Source organism: Carassius carassius, chromosome 5, assembly GCF_963082965.1.
Source record: "Carassius carassius chromosome 5, fCarCar2.1, whole genome shotgun sequence".
Lineage (NCBI taxonomy): Eukaryota > Metazoa > Chordata > Actinopteri > Cypriniformes > Cyprinidae > Carassius > Carassius carassius.
The window spans coordinates 1,956,346-1,983,911 of NC_081759.1; the positions used below are offsets into that span (position 1 = coordinate 1,956,346).

Sequence of the window (27,566 nt, forward strand, 5' to 3'; positions counted from 1 at the left end):
ATAAAACATCATTCAAGACATGCATAAAACAGCATAAAAGAGATGATGTGACTTCTTACACAGAATAAGGCATAGTATTTCATAGTATTCTATGCAGTGATAAAGGCTATATCAGGTAGCATGGCATTATATATATATACTTTATTAAAATGAAAATTATAATACGAAGATCTCAGATAAACCACATATTGTCGTAGTTGTGTTTTTAATAGTCATGTTGAATTAATGAATGCAGTTCAATCTTCTGTTTTATTCAGCTACAACTTTAGGGATTTCCTGGAACGAGGTGCTTCACCTTTCGTCTGTAGGACATATTTGGTGTTTCAATGCAAGAGCACCATCTGGCCTTCGGATATAGCAGTATTTACTATTGATCACCCTGCTCAACTGACAAGCTGCACATAATAAAAAAAATTGAGCAGCTTTTGCCTAATTGTGACTGCTATTTAATGTAGATTAATTGTGGAGCTCTAGTAGAAATTATAATATAAAGTGGACTTTTCAGAAGAATTCTTTGGTTCACCTTCTTCTTGTCAGCATAAATGGTGTAGCCAGTGACCCGTACACCATTGGATGTCCCAGCAGCATCTATAGTAACAGGCAGCCAACTGATCTGAGCTATTCCTGGAGATGGGCCCTGCTCCAACTGCACATCCAGAGGAGCATCAGGAGGACCTGGAGGACAAGGGTAAAGGTCAAATCAAAGGAAGTTAAAGTTAAAATTAGATCAAAAAGGAATCTTACTCAGTGTTGGGCAGTGTTGTGGGTAACGCATTACAAGTAACGCGAGTTACGTAATCAGATTACTTTTTAAGTAATGCATTACTTTTAGATTTACAAGAAAATATCTGAGTTGCTTTTTCAAAAAAGTAACTTCAGTTACTTTGTTTTCCCATTTATTGACTGCCAAGAGTCCTGTCCCCATATTGGGAGAAATCAGAAGTACAGAGGCATTGTGTTTGCTGTGTTAACATGATGTAGTTATAGACTAAATGTGAATGTGCATCAATTCATCCCACTCGGAAAAAAAAGATTTAGTATTCATCAAAATAAACTAAAATGCAAACTCAGAATAAGATGCAAACCTGCAATAATTAAATATGTTAACACAAATTTATCTAATCCCATTATATTAACCAATGTCTTTGCTACAGGCCTTTGTAATCCAGTTCAACCATACTAATAAGCAAAGATGACTTTAGATTAACTAACAATTGTGCTTCATTGTTTTTTTTTATTGCTGAAGACTGTTGAACCTTCTTCTCCTGTGTTCTTCTACTTCTACTGTACAGACGTGAAACCTGAGGTTTATTCATTACACTTTTTAGTGTGAAAGGTCTATTACATTTGCTATAAATAGAACTTCTTATGTTAAAAACAATCAAGCCCTGCTCATATTTAAAAAGTAACGCAAAAGTAACACATTTAAAAGTAATGCATTACAATATTGCGTTACTCCCTAAAAAAGTAACTAATTACATTACTTAGTTATTTTGTATGGAAAAATGTGTTTCGTTACATTTGCGCTTTAATATAAAATAAGTTCTTGAAGGCTGAAGGAAGTGTAAATTCATGTCTGTACAGTAGAGGGTGCAGCTCAAACTATGACGCAGAAGAAGAAAGTTTTTATATTTGATTTATATATGTTAATTTAGACGTTATGCACTTTTTTATAGATAGTTGTTGTTTCATTGCATTAAATAAACAATTTAATGCGCTTCATTATTTAGCTCATTGAGCCCTCCGGTGGCCTCGGTAGACAAGACAAAAGTTTCCTTGATCTGCACAAAAAACATAAGAAAGGAGATATTTGTTTACATTTTATTTTGTGTATGACTACAAAACAAACAAACAAAAAACTATTTGTTGTCTTAATAAATTGGGTAAATCAAACATACAGTGGTTAAAAAAAAATCTATTGCTCTTTCTTTTAAAAAGGATTATAAAAAACGTCAATAATTATCGATACCGAACGATACGAAAAATTATATCGTTGATACATTTTTAGCTAAATTGCACAGCCCTACCCAATCCCCCACCCGCCGATGTCATCGTCTATCTGTAGACATTGCCTGATGCCAATTTATAGACATTGCTCAACCCTATTTGCATCTCACCTGCAGACAGGGTTTTGAAAGAGGTCACTGCGATTTTGCGTTCTCTGCACTCCGGCGGTAGTTCCCAGGCTGTGCGGTGTGGCCTGGCCTCCACTTTAACGTTGTAATGCATGTTGGGTGTAAGGTTGCTGAGGCACAGTGAATAGCATCCCGCCTTTACCAGCTCACACTCCTCATCGTTTAAAGACACAATGTGCACATAGTTACTGTTGCTAGGCAGCCAGGTTAGGCTGGCCGAGGTAGCCGATATGCGTTCAACACGCAGTTGAGTCGGCGCTACGCTCACGTCCCGTCCGACTAGCATACTGCAACGCAGCTGATCCGAGTTGCCTCGCTCTGTCAGGCACTGCACTACAATCCGATATGCCTTCTGCGCCAAATCTAGCCTCTCCAGAACAGCCTTCGTTTGGGTACCAAATGGCACATTGAGTCGCAACTCGTGGTCCACGTAGACATTATAGCTAAACACAGAACCCCAGCCAGCCGGGACCAGTGGAGATTCCCAGCCGATGATGACACTCTTGGCTAACTGCTTGATTAGCGCTAGCTTGCGGGGGTAAGGCACAGTGTTCACCCCAACCTCCTCTAGATCCAAGTCTAAGCCATTACTGAGCGGGGCGGACAGGGCAGGGTTAGCTTTGGCATTTTCACCGGGAGCCGATGCTGTCATGGAGGTCTCTGTCCTCTCGGAGGCGCTGTGGGCGAAGCGTAAGTGGTGTTGGTGCAGCCGCTCACTGCCACTGTGGAAGCTGCTCTCCTGGAAGGAATTATGGGACATATCGCCAGCCTGGTGAGGGTGTGAGCTCATGAAGTCATCGTCTGACATGCGCTCCACAAAGTTGGAGGGAACGAGGCCTCTTCTGCCATCCATCAGCTCGCCTACAGGGGGATACAGAAAGATGGTGTAACACAATACTGTTAGGTATAGGGAGTAATGTTGAAGGAAATTTAAACTAGATTTTTAGAAGTTTAGAAATGAGAACTGAATTAGATTTTTACATTTTCTGGGCAAAAGTGTGATGAGAAGTATACACACACACACATACACAATTTAAATTATATACAGCATATATGTTTATATCGATATATGTTTATATCTATCTATCTATATATCTATATCTATATCTATATATATATATATATATATATATATATATATATATATATATATATATATAAAACCTATATAAACATTAGAAATTTATAATTAATTTTTTTACTATTCATTACTATTCAAAAATCAATGATTTCAAAAACTGTAACAGATATTAATAAAATATGTTATAAATATTAAATATTTTCAGCATTTATGTAAAACAATTGTATTATTCATTACAAAAAAAAGATGTAAAAAGTAAAAGCATTAATAAAAATTATATTACAAATACTTATTTTTTGCATTTATGAAAGCAAATCTTATTATTAATTAAAAATATATATTTGTTAACATTTGTAAAAATATTTTAAATATATATTATCATTTATAAAAAAAACAAAAAACTATTACTCATTAAAAATCAATGACTTAAAAACTTTTTTTTTTTTTTTAATCTCAGGCAGATACTGCCTGCATACTGAATGAGTACTACAAAAGAAAGCTACAAGTTAAAATCTGGAAATTTTAACATTCATTTTTTTTTATATACTGGTCTCATATGAGTGCAACATTTATTTTTTATCTTTTTTTTATTTTTATTAAAGAATAATAAAGTATTAAAATGGTAAAAAAGAATTAAACAAATTGTAATAAACTCACCCTCATAAAAGCCATCATCATCCATGTCTCCATAGACGTAAATGTACTCCCCCGCTGTGAGGGGCAACTCGACCTCTGGGTTATCATTAGGACCATCAAAGGGATTGTAACTGCAATTAGAAAATAAAACAAGCCTCCATTTAAACTGTGTTATTTGATCGATGTTAAGATACTCTCTCACTTGAACTGTATCATTCAACTAAACCATTCACAGGTTGATTTTCTCCACGACAATGTTGATGGCCATGGCAGTTTAGCACATGCTGTAAGCTCGTAAGCAGAAATCAATAAATGAAGATAAATACTGTTTACCTGTACCGTGCGATGAAGACCTGGAGTTTCGCTGCTCCTTTACTGACTGAATACGACGCCTGAGAAACATCAATATCCAGCTCCTCAACTTCACTAGCAGTGTCCACCTGAAACACACACATCAACACACACACAGCATATTGAACACATAGGATAGTAAAATCAATAGGCTAAAAAACTTTAAATTGGAAAGGAGAAACACTTTCCAGATGTTTTGTTGTTGTATTTCCGATGATTCTAATCACTAAGATGTCTGCATGGACAGATTACATGACCCCTGATCTTCAAAAACCATGAGCAAAACTCAAAACCACAAAAAACAATAAGAACTATGCATGCATTGTGCTCATTTACCTAACATTATGCAGCACATGCAGAATGTCAATTTTTCAGGTCTGTGGTTTAATAAACCTGCAGAGTCAGCTGCTGAAATCATCTAAATATAGTGCTGCTGTGAGTAAGAAGTAATGGAGGCATGCAGGCAGTATTTATAGCTCAAGGGTAAAACCCTTTTATGGATAATCACTTACAACTACTACAGCCTTCATAATCCAGCAGCACTGCTCAGGATTATCTCACTGAATATCAGCTTTAGACAGCGGCACACGCGCCGAGAGCGAGAGGAACAGTTTTTAAACTTCCCAGCTAAAGCTCAAAAGCTTTAATGTAAACTCATAGATGAAATCTAACCCAGACAAAACCAACAAATGACCGGCATTCTAGATGATTCGACATAAAAGCAGTGCAGCAAAACAATCAGCTCTGTATGTGTCTACATTTGTAACTTCTTTTATTTAGTTATGAAGTCCTAGTTCATGTCAAAAAAGGTTACAGACCCCTGTACTAGACACATGTACTTATAAGCAATGTATATATATATATATATATGTGTGTGTGTGTATAAATAGTTTAAGGACAATGATAAAAACACTAATCCAGCTGTCTAACAAACCTGAAACTGTATATAACAAATATTGGCTCTTTTTGCGTCTGTGCATCCCTTTAAACACTGGTATCTCCTCTCACCTCATGTGTAGGACTGGCCTTTCTGGGGCTGGCTGGGTGAGATCCAGCAGATTTGGGTGAGAGGTGAGTTGTCTCAGATCTGGGTAGCGTAGGGCTGGACGTTGAGCCGGACTTCAGGCTGATGGCAGGCAGCTCTCGGTGTTTGACGGTCGGTGAGCGTTCTGGACGTGACAGTTCAGCTGCGTGTGGAGTGGAGCCTGTCCGCAAAACCGCAGCCACATCTAACGTGCAACGATTGCAGAGAAGTACAACTTAAAATAATGCTGATCATAAATTTGAGAAGATATTGAGATGTCTGGGTTCTGGATGCACTGATATATCGGCCAATAATCAGTATCGGCTGCTAAAAGCAATCATCAGAACTATCAGCCATTGTTATTTGATTGTGATTATTATATGTGAACATGAAGAAGTCTCTGTGGTATATTTGTAGCAATAGCTAAAAATACATTGTATGGGTCAAAATTATTGAAGTTCCTTTTATGGCAAAAATCATTAGAATATTAAGTAAAGACCATGTTCCAGGAAGATATTTTGCAAATTTCCTACCGTAAATATATAAAAACTTCATTTTTGATTAGTAATATGCATTGTTAAGAACTTCATTTGAACAACTTTAAAGTCGATTTTCTCAATAATTTGATTTTTTTTTTTTTTGCACCCTCAGATTCCAGATTTTCAATTAACTTCAAATAGTTGTATCTCAGACAAATATTGTCCTCCTAACAAACTATATATCAATGGAAAGCTTATTTATTCAGAATTTAAGATGATTTATAAATCTCAATTTTGAAAAATGTACACTTAAGACTGGTTTTGTGGTCCAGATTCACATATATTAAAATATATAGAACTGAAAATAATAGTTTTATTGTTCATTTTAACCTATAGTATTATGCACCAGTACCAAATGAGAAGGCTCATTTTACAGCATTAATTGGGAGAGATTTTTTCCTTTAAGAAAACTAAACTATTATTATTATATGAATAATCGGTTATTGGTATCAGCTAGGACATTTAGTATCGGTGCATCCCTAGTATGTCCTCAATGAGATAAACATGCATATGTGTGTATGCACAGATGTGGGATAATGCTTTGAGCTGCGGTTTACAAGGATGTGTTCATGTGTCTAGTCGACCCCTGTGATCTACAGGTCAGAATCAGGCTGATTAAGTGAAAACCATCTGCTTGCATAAAGGTCACGACCCCCATCACTGAGACTCCAATAGAAATCATTATTTGACCTTCATCTCCTCCCTCTGCTCACAATTATACATTGTTTGCCTGATATAAAATGTCATTTGCATTGAGCATTTTCATCTGCAGCTTTAAGAATTCATTATATTGCAGAGGATTAATTAGAAAAAGCAAATAGAAACACAAAAAATGCATAGCAGAAACTAAAAAGTGCATGTTAACATGCTGTTATTTGTGTGCTAAACAAAATAATGCATTCAGACCTGCAACAAAAGATCAGGACTATGTTCAGAATGGAGTACTAACAGCAAACAGCACAGTACAAACTGCATTCAGTTCTGCAGTAATTAGTAATTATCATCTTTTTAAAAAATCCACAGTTACTTTACATTCTAATCCAATTTAATGCAGCAAAAAAAATCATCAATAAAATGTATTCATGCGACAAGAAAGCTGAATTTTTTGCAACCATTAGTTACTGCTCAGTTATTATTATTAATGGTTCTTATTATTATCAATGCTAAAAACAGTTTTTGCTGCTTAATATGTGTGCATTAAAGTGATATAAAACATTTATAATATTTATAATTCAGCTTTGACCAAAGGAATAAATTACATTTTACAATATATTCACATATAAACTAGTTATATTAAATTGTAATAATGTTTTGCTGTTTTTCTGTGTATTTGATCAAATCAATGCAGCCTTTGTGAGCATAACAGACTTCTTTCATAAACATAAAAAAATTCATTATTATTACAAACTGTTGGCCAGTAGTGTACTGTATGTATAAATAACCATTACTGCAAAAATAATAAGTAATGTATTAAGTAATATGCCATTGTGAACATAGTCAAGCAGCAGCTGTGATTAAGCACATATCCCCATGGTGAATTCTGATTGGACCATCAGAATAAAGCAGCCAATCATATCCTCACAAAGCTGAGAGACATGCAATGTCTTATGCTACCAATTGCATAAGTGATCATATGACAGAAACCAAACCAAACCTATGTTAACAATGTTGACAATCAACACAAAGAACATCAACTAAATAAAGCGCTTTATGGTTCAGGCTAGCGGTGGGCGTTATGATCGACTGGTTTCTCACGCTATATATATCGTCATATCGCCCAGCTCTAGCTCAGGACTGCACATATTATGCACATATCTTCATGGATGTGACCACTGCTCACTACACGGTCACACTCCATGTGTTCTTCATGCAGGCGGACACCTAGAACCAAACTGATCTCAATAGTACCAGACTCAGAGGTGTCACAGAGGGCTTCATTACCCTCCAAACTCCAGAACGCGATGTCTTCCCATGAGGCACTTGTGCCTGGAAAAAGAGGGGATAATGCAGTCGCAATCCACTTATGAATCTCAGACACTCGTTCTTAGGCTGTGCTCCAAAACCTAGTGAGCTGCCAACCTAGACAGCATGATGAAGCATCAGAGGTGTGACCCGACCCGACACAAAAGCAGCAATACTACCGTATGTTACCTTCAAACACAGCTTGTTTTGGCCTAACTCTACAGAAACCCAGAATGCATTAAGACAGAAAAAAAATCGAGAAAATATAATCATTAAGGATGCACAACCATTCAACAGTTTGGGGTTGGTAAGATTTTGTAATGCTTTTAAAATGATCTCTCTTCTGCTCACCAAGGCTGCATTTATTTGATAAAAAATATTGCAAAAGCTATAATATTGAGAAAAAATACAGTTTAAAATAACTGTTTTCAATTGTAATAATGTAATTGATTGCTGTCTTTAACAGCATCATTACTCCAGTCTTCAGTCAAACGATCTTCAGAAATCAATATAATTTTCTGCTTGAGAAACATTTCTGATTATTATCAATGTTGAAAACAGTTGTGCCTTTTGATCAATTTAATGCATCCTTGCTGAATAAAAATTGCTAAAAAAAAAATAAAAAAAAATAAATAAGATATACTGACCCAAAACTTGTACCCTATATTAAGACTTGAATATAAATAAATAAATAATTAAATAAGGATTTAATCTTGATTTTTTTTCTTGTGTAATGAGCATGAGCATTATTAGCTTAGAAACTTATGATGAAGTCCAACTCCACTAGTGTTGCAGAGTGTTTCAAATCATTCACATAACTAGCTGCATTTCATTTAGGATGCTGAGACTGATGCCTGTGCACAGCGAGCTCACTGGGCTTTAGGCTACTGTTTTATCTTGTATCAGTGGACCAATGCACATAACCAAACTCTGAAAAACAAACACATCAGACTACTCTGTGCTGTGGATTGAGGATGTAAAACAGCAGCTGGTTTTGCAGCATTTCATCTCGAGGTACGGTACTTAAAGGAAAACCGCCGCTTTTGTTTCTGCAGAGCAGTTTCATGTGCTCAAAGAAATAAAACGCCAACAATGCTAGAGAATGACAAGGAAAGACACAATTCTGCAATAAAAAGCCTCGACCCAAACAAATCAGCTGCGAAACAAATCAACATTGCAAACTTTGATTTGATGCAAAAACCTTCATTTAAATCTGAAAGAACACAAAAGCATCTGTTATGTGTCGTGCAGTGATCAGTCTCACCGGACAGGCCGACCCCATTGGTCAGCTGGGTCAGGCCGGGGCCCGACAGGTCGATCTTTGAGGCCTGAACTCTGAATTTGTCCAGTTCCTGTGACAGCATCCCGAACTGCTCGCTCTGACTGCGGCATTTCTCCTCCAGCTCACGAACTTTTGCCTACACACAGGGTCGACATTAATATCCAGATATTACTTAATCTTCATGAGGTGCATTAATACGTATCAGCTTGTCTGACGAAGAAATGCAGATACTGTTAGTCAGCCAAAGCAATGAATGATGCACTGCACATGTGGGATCAGCCAATCAGAGCATGTGATGATGCGACCAAGATGACATCATCAACACAAGGCTCTTGTGTCAAATTATAGCTTAATAATCGAAACGAAAAGTCAATCTGAGCTATCAATTATTTTGGTTTTCAACTCATTTTTGTGAACTTTTATCAAGTTATATTAATCTCAGTGGAAAGTGCTCTTAAAAACTTAAACAATCATTACATTTTAACAAAGCAACTAAATAGCATATTTATACATTTACTGATAAATATTACTTATCCAACAGATGAAAATCACAAGTCACAAGTTTATGGCTTAAGTTTTTTTGTCCGTTCAAATAATTAACCATAAGCACTAATTATTCTGGAACATTTGATTGTCTGTGTTATTGAAAGTTAAAATCATAAAAACCTGGTGTGTAAGTTTTCTAGATAACCATATTAATACTACATATATAAAATTAATGATCTTTATATATAAGACTGTTCATGTTGTATATATATATATATTTTTTATGAAAAGCATCATTGCAAGATGGCAAAAGTTTATAAACTTTTTATTTAAATGTATTATTAAAATCTTAAGTCTGATCAGAAACAGCACATCCCTCCTTAAAATATATGGCTGTTTGGAATAATTTTCAGTAATTTGAATGGTTCTTACATATGTTAATATTTGTGTTAATAAAACTTAAAACCTAGAAAATCATAAAAACCTAGGGTTTAGATAACAATATTAATACATTATGTCAGCTGTAATTACATGAAACATGCAAAGTCTTTGTAAAAAAGCATTTTGCAAGATATATACATATACACACAAGTATATATATATATATATATATATATATATATATATGTATGCATGTATGTATGTGTGCATATATAATTTATCATCAACAGATGAAAATCGTAATTTTGAGGGTTAATATAAATTAAATTAAATTACTCACTGAAGTTTATTCCTTATTGTTTAGAGTTTGTTCAAATCACAAACAATAAGTGCTAATTATATACACAGGCTATTTTAATAGTTCTTACATGTAAAGATTTGAGTTACTGAAAAAAAATCATAAAAACCTGGTGTGTAGTTTTTCTAGATAACTACATCAACACACTGAGTCTGCTATAATCACCACATGATATACGCACAGTCTTTTATAAAATAGCATCTTGCAACACAATAAAGCTTCATAAATAAAGCAATGAGGAGGTAAACAGGAAAAAAGGAAAGGGGCTAAAGTCATTTTGCTGAGTGTAAAACACAAACATGTAGTAAAAGCATTAAACATTCAAGTGCTTGTGAGAGTACGGTGAGCTAGTTTCACTTCCGGCTCTGTGGTTCAGTTTCCTGGCACACAGAGCACAAGGCTCTCTCTCTCTCTCTCTCTCTCTCACACACACACACACACACACACACCCACACACACACACATACACACACACACACGTTAACTGTCACTTGTTCAGTCAATGCTCAAACTCTAAAAATAAAGAGTTTCCTGTAAAAGTCGTACCTCAAAAGTCTATTTGTCACATTCAAACTTTAAGTGTCGCACTTAACTTTAAGACAAGAAAATAGTCAGCACAATTAATTTGCATATTGCAACACAAAAAGCTGATCAGCACCAACTAATAAAACTACACTTTTAGGAGTGTTGCACTTGAGTGCTAAAACCTTGTCTAGTTGAGAAAACCTAAAACAGCTTGCACAAACCACACACACACACACACACACACACACACACACACACAAGCTCTAGAAACTAAAGCAAAAAAAGAAAGAAAGAAAAAAGTGTGTGTGGGAGGGGTGGTTTGGTCACATGCATGTGTTTTGAGCGGGTCTGATACCTGCATGCAGTCCAGTGTATTCTGGTTAGTGGCCACAAAACACAAAGTATAGGACAGAAAGAGAGAGAGGAAACATCATGCATTTCAAAAACAGTCCGAGTAGATATTAGATTAGATGATTAAACGCTGCAGTCCAGGACCTGTTGAACCGCATCACTGTAGAATGCATCTAAAACACCAAGACTCAAACTGCACCAAAACTGAGAGTATCAAGTTATTTTTCAGTTCGGAGGTACAAAAGTGAAATGCTTCATACTGTATTTTATTTTCTAGATAATTGCAAGGACAGTCAAGCAAGAAATCTGGGCTTCACACGCTCAAGATCAAGGGTTTGCTTCCCATTGATACTGATATCATGTAAAGGTCAAATGCAATATGAGTTACTTTGGATAAAATAAAGCAAATTACTGCTTTGAACACCACATTCAAGAGCTCTCTAAGCACTCTAAATGTTCATTCCCAACTTGTTGAATTAATATTTAATTTTATTGCATTTTAATCGGTTGCATATTGTTTATTTATTTTACAATTCTTTCATTTTATTAAAATTTAAATGGATGTTTTGCCAATATTGTATGTAAAACAATTCAAAGTACTTAAAAAGAAATCACAATTGGACTAGTAGGTAAACAGAGCCCTCTGCAGGTTGCACATACAATCATCGGTGATAGAGAGAGAAACAGGAAATGCGACACATCAAACAGGAAGTGCACACGCTGTACTCTACCAGCTCTCTGTGCAATACGAGCTGCACCAGATCCTGAGAAAGACACGACTCAGTTAAACAACACACAAATATACAGGGATTAAAACCCCAAGCATCATGAACACTGACATTTTCTATCATCCACTCGTCACAGCTCTTTAGTTAATGCCATTTAAATGGTTAATTTAACAAGAAACTATCATATCAAAAACAATGAGATGTAAAACTCACCTCCAGCATCTGCACGACACCTTCATGTTCCCTTTTAGCAAATAACTGAGCCTGTGGAAGCACAAGATCTCACATATAAATATCTGATTCATCAGTTCAGCTGTGCAAGACATGCATGTTGTCACAAAAGTGCTGACAAATATAATTAATACATTTCTTATAATGGCAATTCACATGTTCAGAGGAAGAGAATCAATTAATTTAAGCCAACAATAAATAATGAATAAAATATTTAATAAACAGAATTTCAGTAAATTAAGTAATAAGAATTTAATAAAAAAGAAATAATAATTTTAATTATAAATTTACATTTATTCATTTAGCCAACAATGAATAATAATATTTCAAAAATGAAATAAAAGCTTAATAAACAAGAAATATTTTATTTTATTTTAATAAAGTTAATAAAAATAAAAGATCAATAATATTCATTTAAATTATCCTTTTTTACATGTATTAATTCATCAGGAGCTTATATTTAAAGCTACAAATGAGAAACGTAAACAATTCATCACAGAGCCAACTATAAAAAATAATTAAAACATTTCATTAAAAAAAAAAAATAGGTTAGTAAATAAATTAATAAATGACAAATAATAATTTAAATTATACCTTTAACATGTAATAATATCTAAATGAATTAATGAGGGAAATAAGCAATTTGTCACAGAGTCATCAATAAATTAGTAAAATTGTTTGATAATAATAAAAAAATAAAAAATAAAAAATAAATTAAATGATACATTTACATGTATTCATTTAGCAGATGTTTTTATCTAAAGTGCCAAATGACAAACATAAGCAATTTGTCACAGAGCCAACAATATAAATAATAATTCGATAATTATTTGAAACTTGATAATACAATTTTAGCAAGTAATAAAAATGTAACACAAAATTGTCACAGTTTATGATGCTGTGACCGTGAGAGGCATGTAAAGACTGAATAACTACAACATAAAGTACATATTGATATTACAATACCAGGATTATTAATAATGTCAATGCCACACTTTCATACAAATCCATAACATTCTCTTCTAGCTAGGCATGACGTGTTGACATTGTTAACTCTGATTCATCACATAACCCTTGATTACACCCTATGTCTTCATATCATCAGAGTTTGCATTCTGGAATACGAAGCATCAACATTAGACTTCTTCCGATATAAACTCCCATTAGAATTACGATGACAATAACAGTGTGCAACTGACCCGCTGGAGTCGCTTGATCTCATCCTGTTTGAACTTGAGGATAGCCAGTGCCTGCTCATGCTCCAGTTCCAGCTGCTGCCTGCGCTCGGCGACCTCTCGCATGTGCTGCCATCACACACACACACAACCCAATTACACACCGGATGCAATGTGAACATGTTGAGAAACGGACTGAACGTGAGTGTTTCACCTTTAGGACCTGCTCTAGGTTCTCCAGCTTTGCACGGAGTCGCTGGTTCTCCTCCAGAACTGAACTATGCTGAGCGTTCAAAACACAGAGCTGTTGCTTCAGCTCCTCATTTTCAGCCTGCGACTACAGAAACACAGAGTTTACACTGACCTTTAAACCCCAGAGGGAGCAGAAAAACACCATCAGTGTCTCATCAATGGATGCTCTGCAGTGAATGGGTGCCGTCAGAATGAGGGACCAAACTGCTGATAAAAACATCCATAATCCACAGCACTCCAGTCCATCAGTTTCCATCTTGAGAGGACAAAACTGAGTGTTTGTAAGAAACAAACCCATCATTAAGATGTTTTAACCTTAAACACACTCCGTAATCCATAATATGGTGCCTCAAACGGTGAAAAAGAGCATCTTCTGTTGTCTCTCACATCAAAATCCAGCCACATATTTGTTTAGAGCTGTTTTGGCCTGTAAACAGTGTTTGATCTCAGCAGATTTCTCTCCTGATTCAGACCAGGTTACTTTTTCACTGGAGAAAGCAATATTATGGACAGAGGACTTGAAGTTAAAAACATCTCCGTGATGGATTTGTTTCTTTTGGTTTCACAAGACATTGATGGACTGGAGTGCTGTGGATTATTGTGATGTTTTTATCGCCTGTTTGGACTCATTCTGACGGCACCCATTCACTGCAGAGCATCCATTGTGGTGAGCAAGTGATGCAATGCTACATTTCTCCAAATCTGATAAAGAAGCAAACTCATCCTGATCTTGGATGACCTGAGGGTGAGCACATTTTCAGCAAATTTTCACTTTTAAATAATATTTAATCTATTTTTATTTGACAATGTTTCACCTGGTCGAGCAGCTGAGCCTTTCTCCTGAGGAGTTCTGCCTCCTCCACTAAGTGCTCATTTCTGCTGCGCTCGTCCACTAGCTGGTTCTCCTGTGAACACACACACACACACACACACAGTTTTTCAGCCTGACATGCAGGAGACATGCACTGTAAGCATTAAAATATGAGCAAACACTCACCAAATCAAGACATCGTTTCTGTCTCTTCCGCACCTCATGCTCAAGAACTTCACATTCTTTCCTCTTCTTGCCCAACTCACTTTCCTGAAGAAACATCAGAAACATGGATATATATTAATCAAATGAAAAGAGAACCTCATGACTTTTGCAGTCATGAGGTTATATATTATTTATTTTTTACAGCTGAACAACACTAGAAATTCTATATCTACTAAGGGATTTTCCATTTTAAACATTCATTTAAAACATCTTAACTGTCACCCCATAAGCAATGTGTCACAGTGCCAAAAAAACAAACAAGAATGAACATATTTAATAAATACATTTGTAACAAATAATAAATATAGTAATGTAATAAACAACAAATATTAATAAAAATAATAATGATTTAAATAGTAAAGACTGCAAGTTTGAAAGACAAATAAAAAAAATCTGAAAATATCAATTTCTACAATATAAAACTGAATATTTTACAGCTGAACAAAACTAGAAAAATTCTACAACTATATAGGTTTTTAAAGATTTTTAAAGACTCCCAAAACTTTTTGAATTTCCTGATATTTCCAGGTTTTTCATGACATGTTTTTTTCACAGTGCATATTAATTTGTCCCAGGCTCCCATGAATTCAGTGTGGTTTGTTATTTAAAGTGCAAAATATGTGCATATTTAAGAGCATTTGGTGTCAGTGTGAATGTACACACACACACACACACACACACACACACACACACACACACATATATCTGTGATCATGTGACTCTTACCAGCAACTGAAGACGCTCTTCTGTGGTCTGCTCTTCCTGGTGGGTGGAGCCTGTGCCCTGTTCAGGCTTCACTTGCGTCTCTGACTCCTCCCCCTCTGCAGGAGTCTCCTCCCCCTTAACAGGGGCCTCATCTACTGCTGTGGGCGGGGCTTCAAACACAACCTGAAAAAAACAAACACTTATAAACTGTAACCAAAGGGTTACGAATGCTTTACCATATGATAATGACAACAAACTACTATGTAAAAATATTTCATTCAAAAAGACAAAATCAAATTTGCATTAAAATATTTAAGTGCATTTCTTTAAATAAAAAAAATTCCAATTCTCATAATAGAGACATTCAGTGCGCTATTTGCCAATTCTTTATTATTGTGTGTGAAATTGACCAGTATTTTCTGAAATTCAAAAAATCTGTATTTCAGTGAAATTCAAAAAATGGTTTCTACCAATGAGATTTTTTCACATTACAGTACATATTTCTGTAATAATTCAGGGATGTGTTGTCAAATTCTCCACGAAAATAAGTCTTAATGGTCTGAAAGTCAACATGAAATGTGATATGCAATCCTTTTAACTTACATTACTTACACTTTACATTTCTTTAACTTTTTTTTTCTTGTTATCGATTACCAGTTATCAAAAGATCCACACTTTACCGTCATTGCATTCATAAAGTCCATGTAGCTATAGTTTAGTTGAAAGTACCAGTCATGGGAGAAGTTGACATTTGGTCACAGTTTGTCTTTACTCAGCAGGTTAAGGGTCAAATGCCTTAGTGGCTAATTTTAGTGACCATACCTACTTATGCTCAAAGTGGAACTATTCCACTGCAGCCAAAGCCACGACCCAGTAACAGACTCATTAACATCACACACACTCTCACTATCTGGCCAACAGACCAAACTTCAGCAGCTATACAAGTCATACTCTACCAAGAGAGATCCATAATGAGAGGAATGTTTATTCTGTTAGTGAGTGTGATTTTATCACACTATAATGATTCAGAGCTGCAGTCAGCTTCAGGAAGTTCAAATCCCATTCGTGCTCACCAAAGAGAAGCTGAATAATAAAGCACAAACCTTTCAAAGAAAACCTACCATGGTACAAGCGATTTAAATCAAGCCAGTGGCTTAAAGTTTTAAATGCATGTTTCTTTCGCAATTAAATATTGTTCTTTTACTTATTATAGCCATTGAGCTTAAAAAAACTAAACAATTAATAATAATCTGTCGATTTTGAAAAAAATGGCCTCATATTACCTAAATTGAAGGTGCTGAGTTCAGAAATATAAAATTTTTTTTTTTTTTTTTTCACAAAATAAGAATGAATATTTTTGGAATTATTATAATTTTTTATTTTTGTTATCTTAGCTTAAATGCACTTAACATAATAATGTATTATTTACTTAGAATCTGCAAAGGAGTGAATTTATTATTTTTTTAACTCTGCTTTTTCATAAAATCTGTCATTTTCTGTGACTGTGTGGATGCACCTGGATTATATTTGTATTTTTTTCTGACTAAAAAATTTACTTACAATTGAGCAAATAGTTGTTATATGGCTCAGATTCAGACAGGAATCTTGTCTTTATGTTTTTTTAAGAAATGAACATTGGATTTTTATTATTCTGGTAACATTTAAAGCTTTACATGAAGCATGTTGTAATGCATTATATATATATATATATACAAACTGTAACCAAAATTAAAATGCATTTGAAGGTCTGTTAGAATGTGTTACAATTTCTAAAAGTGTAAAAATGAATAGGTAAGTATTATAACTGTGGTTACAGTTATTCATGAGATTATACAATGCATCATAAGGTGCATTACAATTTTAAAGCATTGTATATAAAGGCTTTAAGTAAAGTGTTACCAATATTCCTTATAAACCTAATGAGATCATGTTGATGTCTGATGAAGGTCATGAAGTCGACTGAAACGTTTATAATCACTATTTATAGTCAAGCCACTTTTATTTCTATAGCGCTTTATACAATACAGATTATTTCAAAGCAGCTTCACAGTGAAACACAACAACTATGAATCAAATATGATTTCTGCTGTAAGGCAGCTCTAGGAAAACAACAGTTTCACTATTCAGATCCATTTAGTTCAATGAAAAAATATAAAGAAAGCAAAGTCTATGTTTGTACAGTGAGTGCTATTTTTTTGTTTTGTCAAGTGTAATGACAGATTTGTGTGTGCACTAATTAAATTAAACTGTCAGACACATGCAACTGCAGTTTTAATAGTTGGGGAATATTGGGTGGAGGTTCAAAAGCACATGTTTAAGGGACAGGTCATCATTTGCTCATCCTCAAGTTGTTCCAAACCTTGATAGATTCGGATGAAAACAGCAGAGGATATTTTGAAGAATGTGTTTAACCAAACTAGGGATTCAACAATACCATTTCCTTTTTAAAAACAAAATGTTGAAAATGTTTCAGGTGAATGACATACAGTATAACAACATATGAATAATATATAGATGGAATAAAGCTGGTATATGTAAGTGCTGCTGATGTGGAGAAAAGCTCATGGCCTTTAAAAAGATATAAAGGAACTGAAATCTACAGATGCAAAAAGATCAAGTGTAATGAAATGAACGCTTAAATGAATATTTTTGACATTTTGTTTTCACTAGTCTAAAAGAAGACATGCTACAGGAGCAAAATAGCTTTACATTTGACTAGTGCATAAAAATTAACCAACGATCTGCTTGTGGCATCTTTCCTTGAATAGCTGATGTTTGAACGATTCTCATGAACTGTGATAATGTGATCAAATATAACAGTGATAATGCATTTACACAGTTGTAAAGCTAACATGCACAAAACTCCCATTCTGATTTTATGCAATCTGCACAGACAAACTTTTCTTCTTTATTCTAAATTAAATAGAAAACTAACCCTCAAATTACAGACATAAAGGGTTAAACTGCCTTATATTGAGTCCTCATGCACAGGCCTGCTGGCGGCTAAAGCTAACACTTGCTCACCATCCTATTCATCCGCACCTTTAAGACTGAAAACTCAGTCAAATAAACTGATCCGAAACAGAACCTACGGTTTAAGCTTTATTTTATTTGCGTTAAGGCTGTTCGACCCAATACGTCGGCCTCTGTTCACTATAAGCACATTGCTGTAATCCCATGGACTACTGAAACGGGTAACTAGATCACTTCTTTAAAAAGCACCTTAATGGATTGGCCTGCTTGGCACTGGTTTGCTTTTATAGCACATGCATTAAATGCATTGACTGTCTTCATGCATTTTGCTACTGCAATCTGTTTGCATATTTAAATTGTTACGTCTGGCTGAACTGAATTGTTGTAAAACACCAAATTGAGTTATGCATCATCCAAACTAGGCCTAAAAAGTGCTTCTTCTGTAGCTATTCTTTCGTGCACAATTATGCACACACTTCATGCATGCAAAGACACGACTGTGCAAGTGAGTTCTGAGAAGCTGGAAGAGCCGTAATCAGACGCCAGAGCTCGTCTGCAGATGAGGACAGGTGAGTGTTATAATTACTCCTGCGCTGACGGCACACGTGCACACACACACACACACACACACAGACGCAGACTATTCAGAATCATATAACAAATGCATATTACGGCATTACATGCAATGATCACGCTACAGGATGCATTCTTCTCTGCAACAGCTCCAAGTCTGAACATGTCACGACAGGTAAAAGTGACCTACCCCTGTCCTGTGAGTTGACGGAAAGCAAAGTGTCTGCGTTTGGGACGGCTGCGGGAATCTTTGGTTCGCTTTAGGCTGAAGTCGTACCTACCACCCAAAACCCTCTCAACGCTTCCACGGCAAGAGCCAGAGGATTATAGGACCGTACCATTCTGCTGTCAAAGGGGATTAGAGCACACACAACATGGCCCCTTTCTTTCTGTGTGTGTGTGTGTCACGAATGACCAGATTACCCTGTACCGCCATTCTCATCCAGGCTTTACAGAGAGAGCGAGGACAGCTAAGATTTAAACTTCAAATGGTCAGTAAAGTGAGTGCAACCTAGACTAGCTGTCAAAAGTTTGGCCATTTCATTAACTAACCTCAAGCCTTTCGCACGCATACAGTATGCACACAACGTACATACTGATGAGAAAGTCTGATGCAATCAACCTGATTAAGACTTAAAGGAATAGTTCACCCAAAAACGAAACTTTGCTGAAGATTTACTCCCCGTCAGGACATGCAAGATGTAGATGAGTTTGTTTCTTCATCAGATTTGGAGAAATGTAGCATTGCATCAGTGTCTCATCAGTGGATGCTCTGCAGTGAATGGGTGCCGTCAGAATGAGAGTCCAAACAGCTGATAAAAACATCACAATAATCCACAAGTATTTTTTTAGGAAACGAATCCATCAGAAAGACTTATTCACTTTAAATCATTGCTTCTGGCCAAAATATGAGTCCATATCTGCTGTTGTCTCTCACATCCTGCCATTGTTTGTTTAGAGCCGTTTTGGCTTGTAAACAGTGCTTGATCTATGCAGATTTCTCTCCTGATTCAGACCAGACAAACTATTACTATTATTATTTATTTATGTATTATGGAAGCATTTTGAAGTTAAAAACATCATAATGATGGATTTGTCTTTTCCAAACACTCAGTTTTTGTTTTCTCCAGACATTAACTGGTGGACTGGAGTGCTGAGGATTATTGTGATGTTTTTATCAGCTGTTTGGACTCTCATTCTGACGGCACCCATTCACTTCAGAGCACTGATGAGACACTGAAGCAATGCTACATTTCTCCAAATCTGATCTGATCTCGAATGTCCTGAGGGTGAGCACATTTTCATCCATTTTTGGATGAACTATTCCTTTAAAGGTGATCATTTTTGCAACACTGGAAAAACCAAAACTGAATAAACAGTCATAGATTTTGCTAATGAAACATGTCTACTGCACCTGCTCCTCCCATAAACAGATGTCAGTCCTAGCCCAAACTCAAGTCACTGGTTGAGTAGGAGTTGAGCATTAAACTGGTATATGGGAAAGCATTTTCAGTCACACACACGCACGCACGCACGCACACAAGCTGGTTTCAGTACACTGAGTTGTTCATTAGCTAGTATTACAGATTATGGTGTAGTCCATTACATAAGAGCAGAAAACAACATTCATTTGAGTGTAAACACAAAATAAGCCCTGAAAAACCCCACATGAACACATCATAACACACACACACACACACACACACAATATAATCCGACTCCTGACCGTCCGCTTTCACAGAGGATATGTCTGGGTTCAGGAAAAATCCTCTAGATATCCCTTTATATGAATGACACTTGAGAGCGCAGAGAAGCGGCCGAGCAATAACAGCATTACAACAGAGGATTACACTACACTGGTCAGTGCGATGCAGACCAGCGCTTTCTACTGGTTCTGCTTCACAAAAATCACGACCCAGATTTGACACGAGATGACAGACCACTAAAATGACAAACTACTGTAGAAAATTACATAAAAGTGTCATTAAATTTAAATCAAAAACAGCATGTGTAAAATAATAATATGTAAATTAAATTAAATACAGCTGATTAAACCTTTGTTGGGAAAAAAAATCAAGTGTGAAGAGGTAACAGAGCTGAAACATGAGCAACAGTACAGAAAATATTTTATATTTTCAAATAAGTACAAATAGTCAGAAATTTTTTGCACTCCATAAAAAAAGGAAACTATATGATATCTCTTTTGACTAAAACTAATTGCAATAAAATAAACGAAACTCATTTTCTAAAATAAAATGCACAAAATTAAAGAATAATTCCTTTAAAAGCAAACCAAGAAATGCAAATTTAAAATAATAATATTTACAAATGTTTATACAAATATTTCCAAAAGGATTAACCATAAAAATCATTAAAAAAAATCTTGAAATAAAATAAACGATGAAATAAAAAACTATAAATGGGGAAATATGTATTTAAATACAGTATTTTCCGGAATATAAGTCGCACTTTTTTTCATAGTTTGGCTGGTCCTGCGACTTATAGTCAGGTGCGACTTATTTATCAAAATTAATTTGACATGAACCAAGAGAAATGAACTAAGAGAAAACATTACTGTCTCCAGCTGCGAGAGGGCGCTCTATGCTGCTCAGTGCTCCTGTAGTCTACAATGAAAACATTTAGCGCCCTCTAGCGGCTGGACACGGTAATGTTTTCTCTTGGTTCTTGGTTCTAAATAAATGCGACTTATATTCCGGTGCGACTTATATATGTTTATTTCCTCGTCATGACGTATTTTTGGACTGATGCGACTTATACTCGGGTGCGACTTATAGTCCGGAAAATACGGTAAATAAAAATAGCTATATTTTTATTTCAAAATTGTTTTTTGTTTTTGTTTATGTTCATGTAGTTTAACTTGGATGTACTAAAATAACTAAAACTAAAATAGTCTAAATAGACATTGTAAAAAAAACAACTCAAAAACAACAAAATTACTAAAAACTAAAAACTAAAATAAAAACAAAACTGTTAAATATTAATAAAAACACCTCAATAATACTAAAATAACACTGCCATTGGTCCATTTGAATAATTCACTTCTTTTGCTAAATAAGGAATAAATAATATGTTGTATAATATAAGCAATTCCTGTGTTGCAGCAGAGAGCTGATGCTTTTGCTCAGCGTTGGGAAACATGTGCATGTTTTGGCTCTCACCCTGCTGTCTCGCTCCTGTCTCTCTGAAGGGTTTTCTGTGGTCACACTGCTCTGGTCTCTGCTGGAGGTGACCGACAGCTGTCTCTGCAGACGCAGCACCTCCTTCTGAGACTCCTTCAGGAGACGCTCGAACTCACCGACTCCCACAGGACCCTGAGATAGAGACGATCAATCATCTCAGTCACATTCACAGCTTTAAGAGAAGTTCACATTAACGGTCCTGCAGTGTGACAAATTAATTTCTGTGCCAAGTTTAGACTTCAAATGTATGTCCATGTATTAAAAGCATGTGTTCAGTAAATGCCGATTATGTGCAGTATGTGATATCCCCAGCAGATGGCCACAGAAGTCATAATAAGGAAAATGCATGAGGGAACTGCAACTGCATTAAAAAACATGTTATACATTTAGTAAATATTACAGTCAACAAGTTGGTCAGATATTTTACGAACTTAATAAAATAAACTATATGAGATTCTGATGCACAATAAAAAAAATGTAATGCCAAAATGAAAAATAAAATAAAACATATGACTATGGCGGACAAAAATTCTGAACTGGAATAAAAAAAAAAATAGGAACAACAACAGACCAGGAGCTAGTTGCTTAAACATAGATACTATACATAAGAACTAGTTTGACAAACTATCAGGTGCCAAGAGATAATCCATCTCACTATTCTGATTGAAATCTACATATTTGTATTTGTATAAATGAACTTTTTAAGACTGTTATAAACAGTTTATCCAACCGGCCCCACATCTATTCAGATTCTGTTGCAATTCTTGAAGGTTTCAGTGAGGAGATGTGTGTATGTGTGTACCGTCCCCTGTCCCAGCCGTGTCTCCAGCTGTCTGCACTCCTGCTGCAGCGCTGCGATCTGCTTGTCTTTACACAGCAGTGTGTCTGCGTGCTGCGCCAGGTCTCTGGCTCTCTGACGGGCAAACGCTCGCTTGTACTGCTCCACAGCGCCCGCTCTCACCGGCATCGGAGTATTGACCTGGAAACAGCAGGAGTTCATATAGAAATCACCTACAACTACTGTCAGAGTTATGAATTACTCCAGCTGTCAATCACGGCTTTCCACCAATCAGATAGGACACTGTGGACACGCCTTCAGATAAACCAGCCAATCACATGCCTTTCTTGGATTTGCAGGAAACCGTCAGTGCTTGCAATAAATGCAAGAATGATGACCAATCACTGTTCAATATTTAAATTTCACAAATGATGTCAGCACTGATCGAACAATTTAAAGGCCCGTTCACACTAAGGATAAAAACGGTAAGTTTTAATAATCACTGTACTTCGGCAACAATAGTGAAATCCACCACCACTATAACAATAACAACATTTTATTATGGATGATAATATAGTTATTGCTATTGTTACAGGTTTTAAGTATTTATAATTTTTGTTGTTGATGGGTTTTAAGTCAATAGGACATTTCCAAACTTTCGTTAATTGAATATAAAGTTTAGAAAAACAAAATTTGACCGCTAAAACTATTAAACCTAAAATAATATTATTATTCTTTGCATTGTTATTATATAATATAGAATAATTTTTGTTGTTGTTTTTGTTAAATCTTAAAGTTAATAATTAAAATTATAAGTTAGAAATTAATAATATTATTGAAATAAATATTTCATAATAATTAATACACAGCTAAAATTATGCAAGTCAGAATTATTATTATTATTATTATGGTTTCTACAAGGTTCAAATAGAATTGCAAATTAAAATATATAAAGAGAAAGAGCTTTAACATAACATTGATTGTAAAAATGGGGACAATGAACTGGAAACACAGGTAAACATATATACAATTATTAAAAAAAATCAAAAACAAAAATTCAAATCATAAAAGCATTATAACATTTAAACTTGGTGAGCATGCTAAAAGAGTTATCATTTTAGTATTAATTTTAGTTATAGCTATCTTTATCTTTAGTTTCTTAGTTTAATACTTGGGAGGAATGTTTCCACATTTATTTATTTTATATTTTATTGTAATTTTATTACTTTTCCTTTTTTTATATATAAAGTTAAAAAACATAAACACAATATCTTCAGCTGAAATAACAAATTAATAAAGATAATAATTATGATAATATTAATAATGTATTTTTAACAGCAAATAAATAACAATAAAACAAGAGAAACTTTAGTATAATATAATAAAGACAAAACTGACTTGCACTAAGTGTATTAATATCTGATATTAATAATATTAATATCTGAATTATTTAAAACAACACAAACTCTCTCTCTCTCTCTCTCACACACACACACACACACACACACACGTCATCATTCACCCCTCTACTGCAGTATTGTGTGTAGTTTTGTCTTGTCTTATGTAACCAGTATTGTTGCTATACAACCAAAGCTCAAAGTCATTGTAAAACAGAAGCTTGTTTAAGAACAGATCTGTAATGTATTTAACTAGTCACAGTCATTCAGGACAAATTCAAAAGCAAGAAAAGTCAATAAAAGCTCAATCAAACAAAAGAGAGCACTGAATGAGCCAGGAGTGTTTCATTAGTAAATACTGGACGGGTCGGTCAGGTCAGCTGCTCTATATTGTATTGTTCAGTTCAAAAGATGCAAGACAAAAGGGCATATAATACCAAATTCAAAAATCCAGTAATGAACGTAATGAATAGTTCCATTAAAAACATATTTTGCTATTATTTACCCATCTTTTATGGCATTAAAAGTATAAAATCAATTTAATGTCTTTATAATCAGACTTACAAGAAAAACCTAAACGATTGACTGTACTCATAGCCTCAAAATTTACCCATGCATGAAAAAAAGTAAAGTGTTTTACCTAAAATGCAAAAACTCATCAACTCTAGACACTAAATCATGTGTGGCCATAGAGCACAGAACCAGTCATAAGGGTTGATTTTTTTAAATTGAGATTTATACATCATCTGAAAGCTGAATAAATCATCTCTCCAGTGATGTGTGGTTTGTTAGGAGGACAATATTTGTCTGAGATACAACTATTTGGAATCTGATGGTGCAAAAAAATCGAAATATTGAGAAAATAATTTTTAAAGTTGTCCAAATGAAGTTCTTAGCAATGCATATTACTAATTAAAATTAACTTTATACGTGTTTATGGTAGAATATGTACTAAATATCTTCATGGAACATGATATTTACCTATTGTCTGAATGATTTTTGGCATAACAGAAAAATTGATAAGTTTGATCCATGCAATGTATTGTTGGCTATTGCTACAAATATAGCTGTGCTACTTAAGACTGGGTTTGTGCTCCAGGGTCACTTATGAAGTCTATAATTGTGCACGCACCACTTTTAGGTTGGCTTCCTGTAGTTTCCGCGCTCTCTCCTCCAAACGTTTGGCGATGACAGCGAGTTCGGTGTTCCTCTTTCTCAACCTCTTCACTTTCTCCTCCGTCTCTGGAGAACTGCTCTTCCTCTGACCGAACATGAATATTACAGAATTTGTATTAGAGAATAAAGAGAGACTGAAAGCAACATTAAATATGTTCAAAGTAGTGAAATATAAACAACAGACTCAGGCCTAATAATGCAGAATGTGTATTTAAAAACTGGATATACACCAGGACAGTTTGAGAGCCACGAGCAAGCTAAAATGTGATGTAATATAAAAAATGATAAGAAAAAAAAGTAAAGGGCTAATATTAAGAGAATTTTCCATGGTCTTTTGAGATAAAATTTGCTACATAAAGTATAAATGTGCAGCCAACCAATCATTTCCACAAAATAAACCCAAACATGAATATTAAGTGTTGCAATGTTATTTTCCAAATAAATAAATAAATACTAGCACATGCAACATTGATTTGCACAAAAAAAAAAAAAAAAAATTGTAAAACAACGGATTTACGAAATTACGAAACTAAATTATGCTTAACATTATAAGGAAGGGCTATTTAAGTATCACTGATATTCTATTATTGTCTAAGCTATTATTTTAAATTATGTTTTTTTTTATAGATTTTCTGTTTGCAATATTGATTTGACCATAAATGCTTGTAAATGAGAAAATATTTAAGAATAGAAAATGTTAAGGAAAATTGAAATCATAAATTTACATTATTAGGCGTATAAGGTTAGTTTATCACTGATATACTATTATAACTTTTGTTATAATTTTGAATTATATTCAAAATTAATTTTTTGTTTTCACGTATTTTAAAGTAATTAATTTAGTTGTTTTAGTAATTTTTTTGTTTAATGTATATAGTTTTTTTTTTATCAATGTCTAATTTTCGTTTTAGTTATTGTAGTACCTATGTGGAACTAAACAAAATGTTAAATGTTTTAAATATTTCATTTGTTTCAAAAAAAAAAAAAAACAGTTTCGGTTCAAAAGTAAAAACTATATGTGTTTAAAAATACACATTCTATTTTTCAATGAATATACTGGACAAAAAAATATCACTTAAAATACAATTGCAAATAAATTCCACACATGTGGCTGATGAGTGGAGGTGTTTGAACAGTCCTGTGTGCTGATGAAGCCTCACCAGTATCTTGTTCTCTTCTCTGAGAGCGTTGCATGATTTCTCCATCTCCTCCAGCGCTCGCAGCAGCTCTGAGTTCTGACGCACCAGGAACCCATAGTCCCTGCCATTCTGAGGAGAGAAAACACAGCAGAAGATCAGTTTCAGATCTCTAAACTGATTTCTAACTGGAGGACAGACACACGTGACTGAGTCAGAGCAACTCAACCCATCCAGCTTAATTCATCAGTCACAGCTGAGAAAAGAAATACAGAAGACAAACCCTGTGAAGAAAAGAGGAGACAATACAGCAAAATAACATCATAAACCACCCAAGGCGGTAGATTTAGGTATTAAAGGGGTGTTTTTAGGTACCAAACCAAGTGGAAAAATTACTTTAATTGTGGTAAATCAGAATACGACAGCCACGATGATGGTCTTTAGGTAATGGTTTCAGCTTGAACCCAATAAATATGATTTGTGAAATCATCCTAAATTTTACCAAAATGTCCGAAATGTGTACACGGTATCCTTCCCGTGTTGCAAAAAGCAGAAAATACAGAAAAACAAACTAATAAACCACTCAAGGCCTGCATACAGGTTGTTTGTTTGTATCAAAGGGGATCTATTATGCAAAATGCACTTTAGCATGTTTTTTTTAACATGCAACTACTGTTTTCAGCATTGCTGCTAAATTGTTGAGCTCATAATCACAAGTGGGGCTTATAAAAAGTTTGTATGGCACCATGAGTTATTTTTTATCACGCCACGCTCCCGTCTGTGTCATTTATACTGTGCATTTTATATGCACAGTACAATCGGATGACTAACTTTTAATCCGAGTGTGTTTTCTGTAAAGATAACAGGCTTGTAGTAATAGTGGAGTGTTTATGTTCAAAGGCTAGCCCTGTTATTGCAGGAATAACCCACTACATAATATGATTAAAAAACACCAACAAACAATAAATAATTGAAAAGCTCAGCATCAAACGTCAGAGATGCTCCATCAGCGCTCCTCTCTCTTTGCTCTTTATTTCTGTATCTTGTAGGAGTGTCCATCCGGCCGCTGGCGAATCTGAAGGGTGACAGCTTTGA

At 34.8% G+C, this 27,566-nt stretch overlaps 1 protein-coding gene across 1 annotated transcript in view; it reads right to left on the reverse strand.

Annotated features, from left to right (window-relative positions):
* The window catches only part of LOC132140585 (peripheral-type benzodiazepine receptor-associated protein 1-like), a 109,045-nt gene that overhangs the window by 15,702 nt on the left and 65,777 nt on the right, over positions 1–27,566 (reverse strand). The window contains exons 4-21 of the mRNA XM_059549398.1: positions 26,496–26,603; positions 25,292–25,420; positions 22,787–22,963; positions 21,964–22,116; positions 15,260–15,421; positions 14,495–14,578; positions 14,313–14,402; positions 13,460–13,582; positions 13,270–13,374; positions 12,053–12,103; positions 11,843–11,875; positions 8,993–9,146; positions 7,675–7,752; positions 5,212–5,432; positions 4,186–4,292; positions 3,874–3,983; positions 2,118–2,996; positions 524–675 (exon numbers count right to left, since the gene is read on the reverse strand). Of these exons, the coding sequence (XP_059405381.1) occupies positions 524–675; positions 2,118–2,996; positions 3,874–3,983; positions 4,186–4,292; positions 5,212–5,432; positions 7,675–7,752; positions 8,993–9,146; positions 11,843–11,875; positions 12,053–12,103; positions 13,270–13,374; positions 13,460–13,582; positions 14,313–14,402; positions 14,495–14,578; positions 15,260–15,421; positions 21,964–22,116; positions 22,787–22,963; positions 25,292–25,420; positions 26,496–26,603 (2,916 nt within the window). The remainder of the gene's footprint in view (positions 1–523; positions 676–2,117; positions 2,997–3,873; positions 3,984–4,185; positions 4,293–5,211; positions 5,433–7,674; positions 7,753–8,992; positions 9,147–11,842; positions 11,876–12,052; positions 12,104–13,269; positions 13,375–13,459; positions 13,583–14,312; positions 14,403–14,494; positions 14,579–15,259; positions 15,422–21,963; positions 22,117–22,786; positions 22,964–25,291; positions 25,421–26,495; positions 26,604–27,566) is intronic.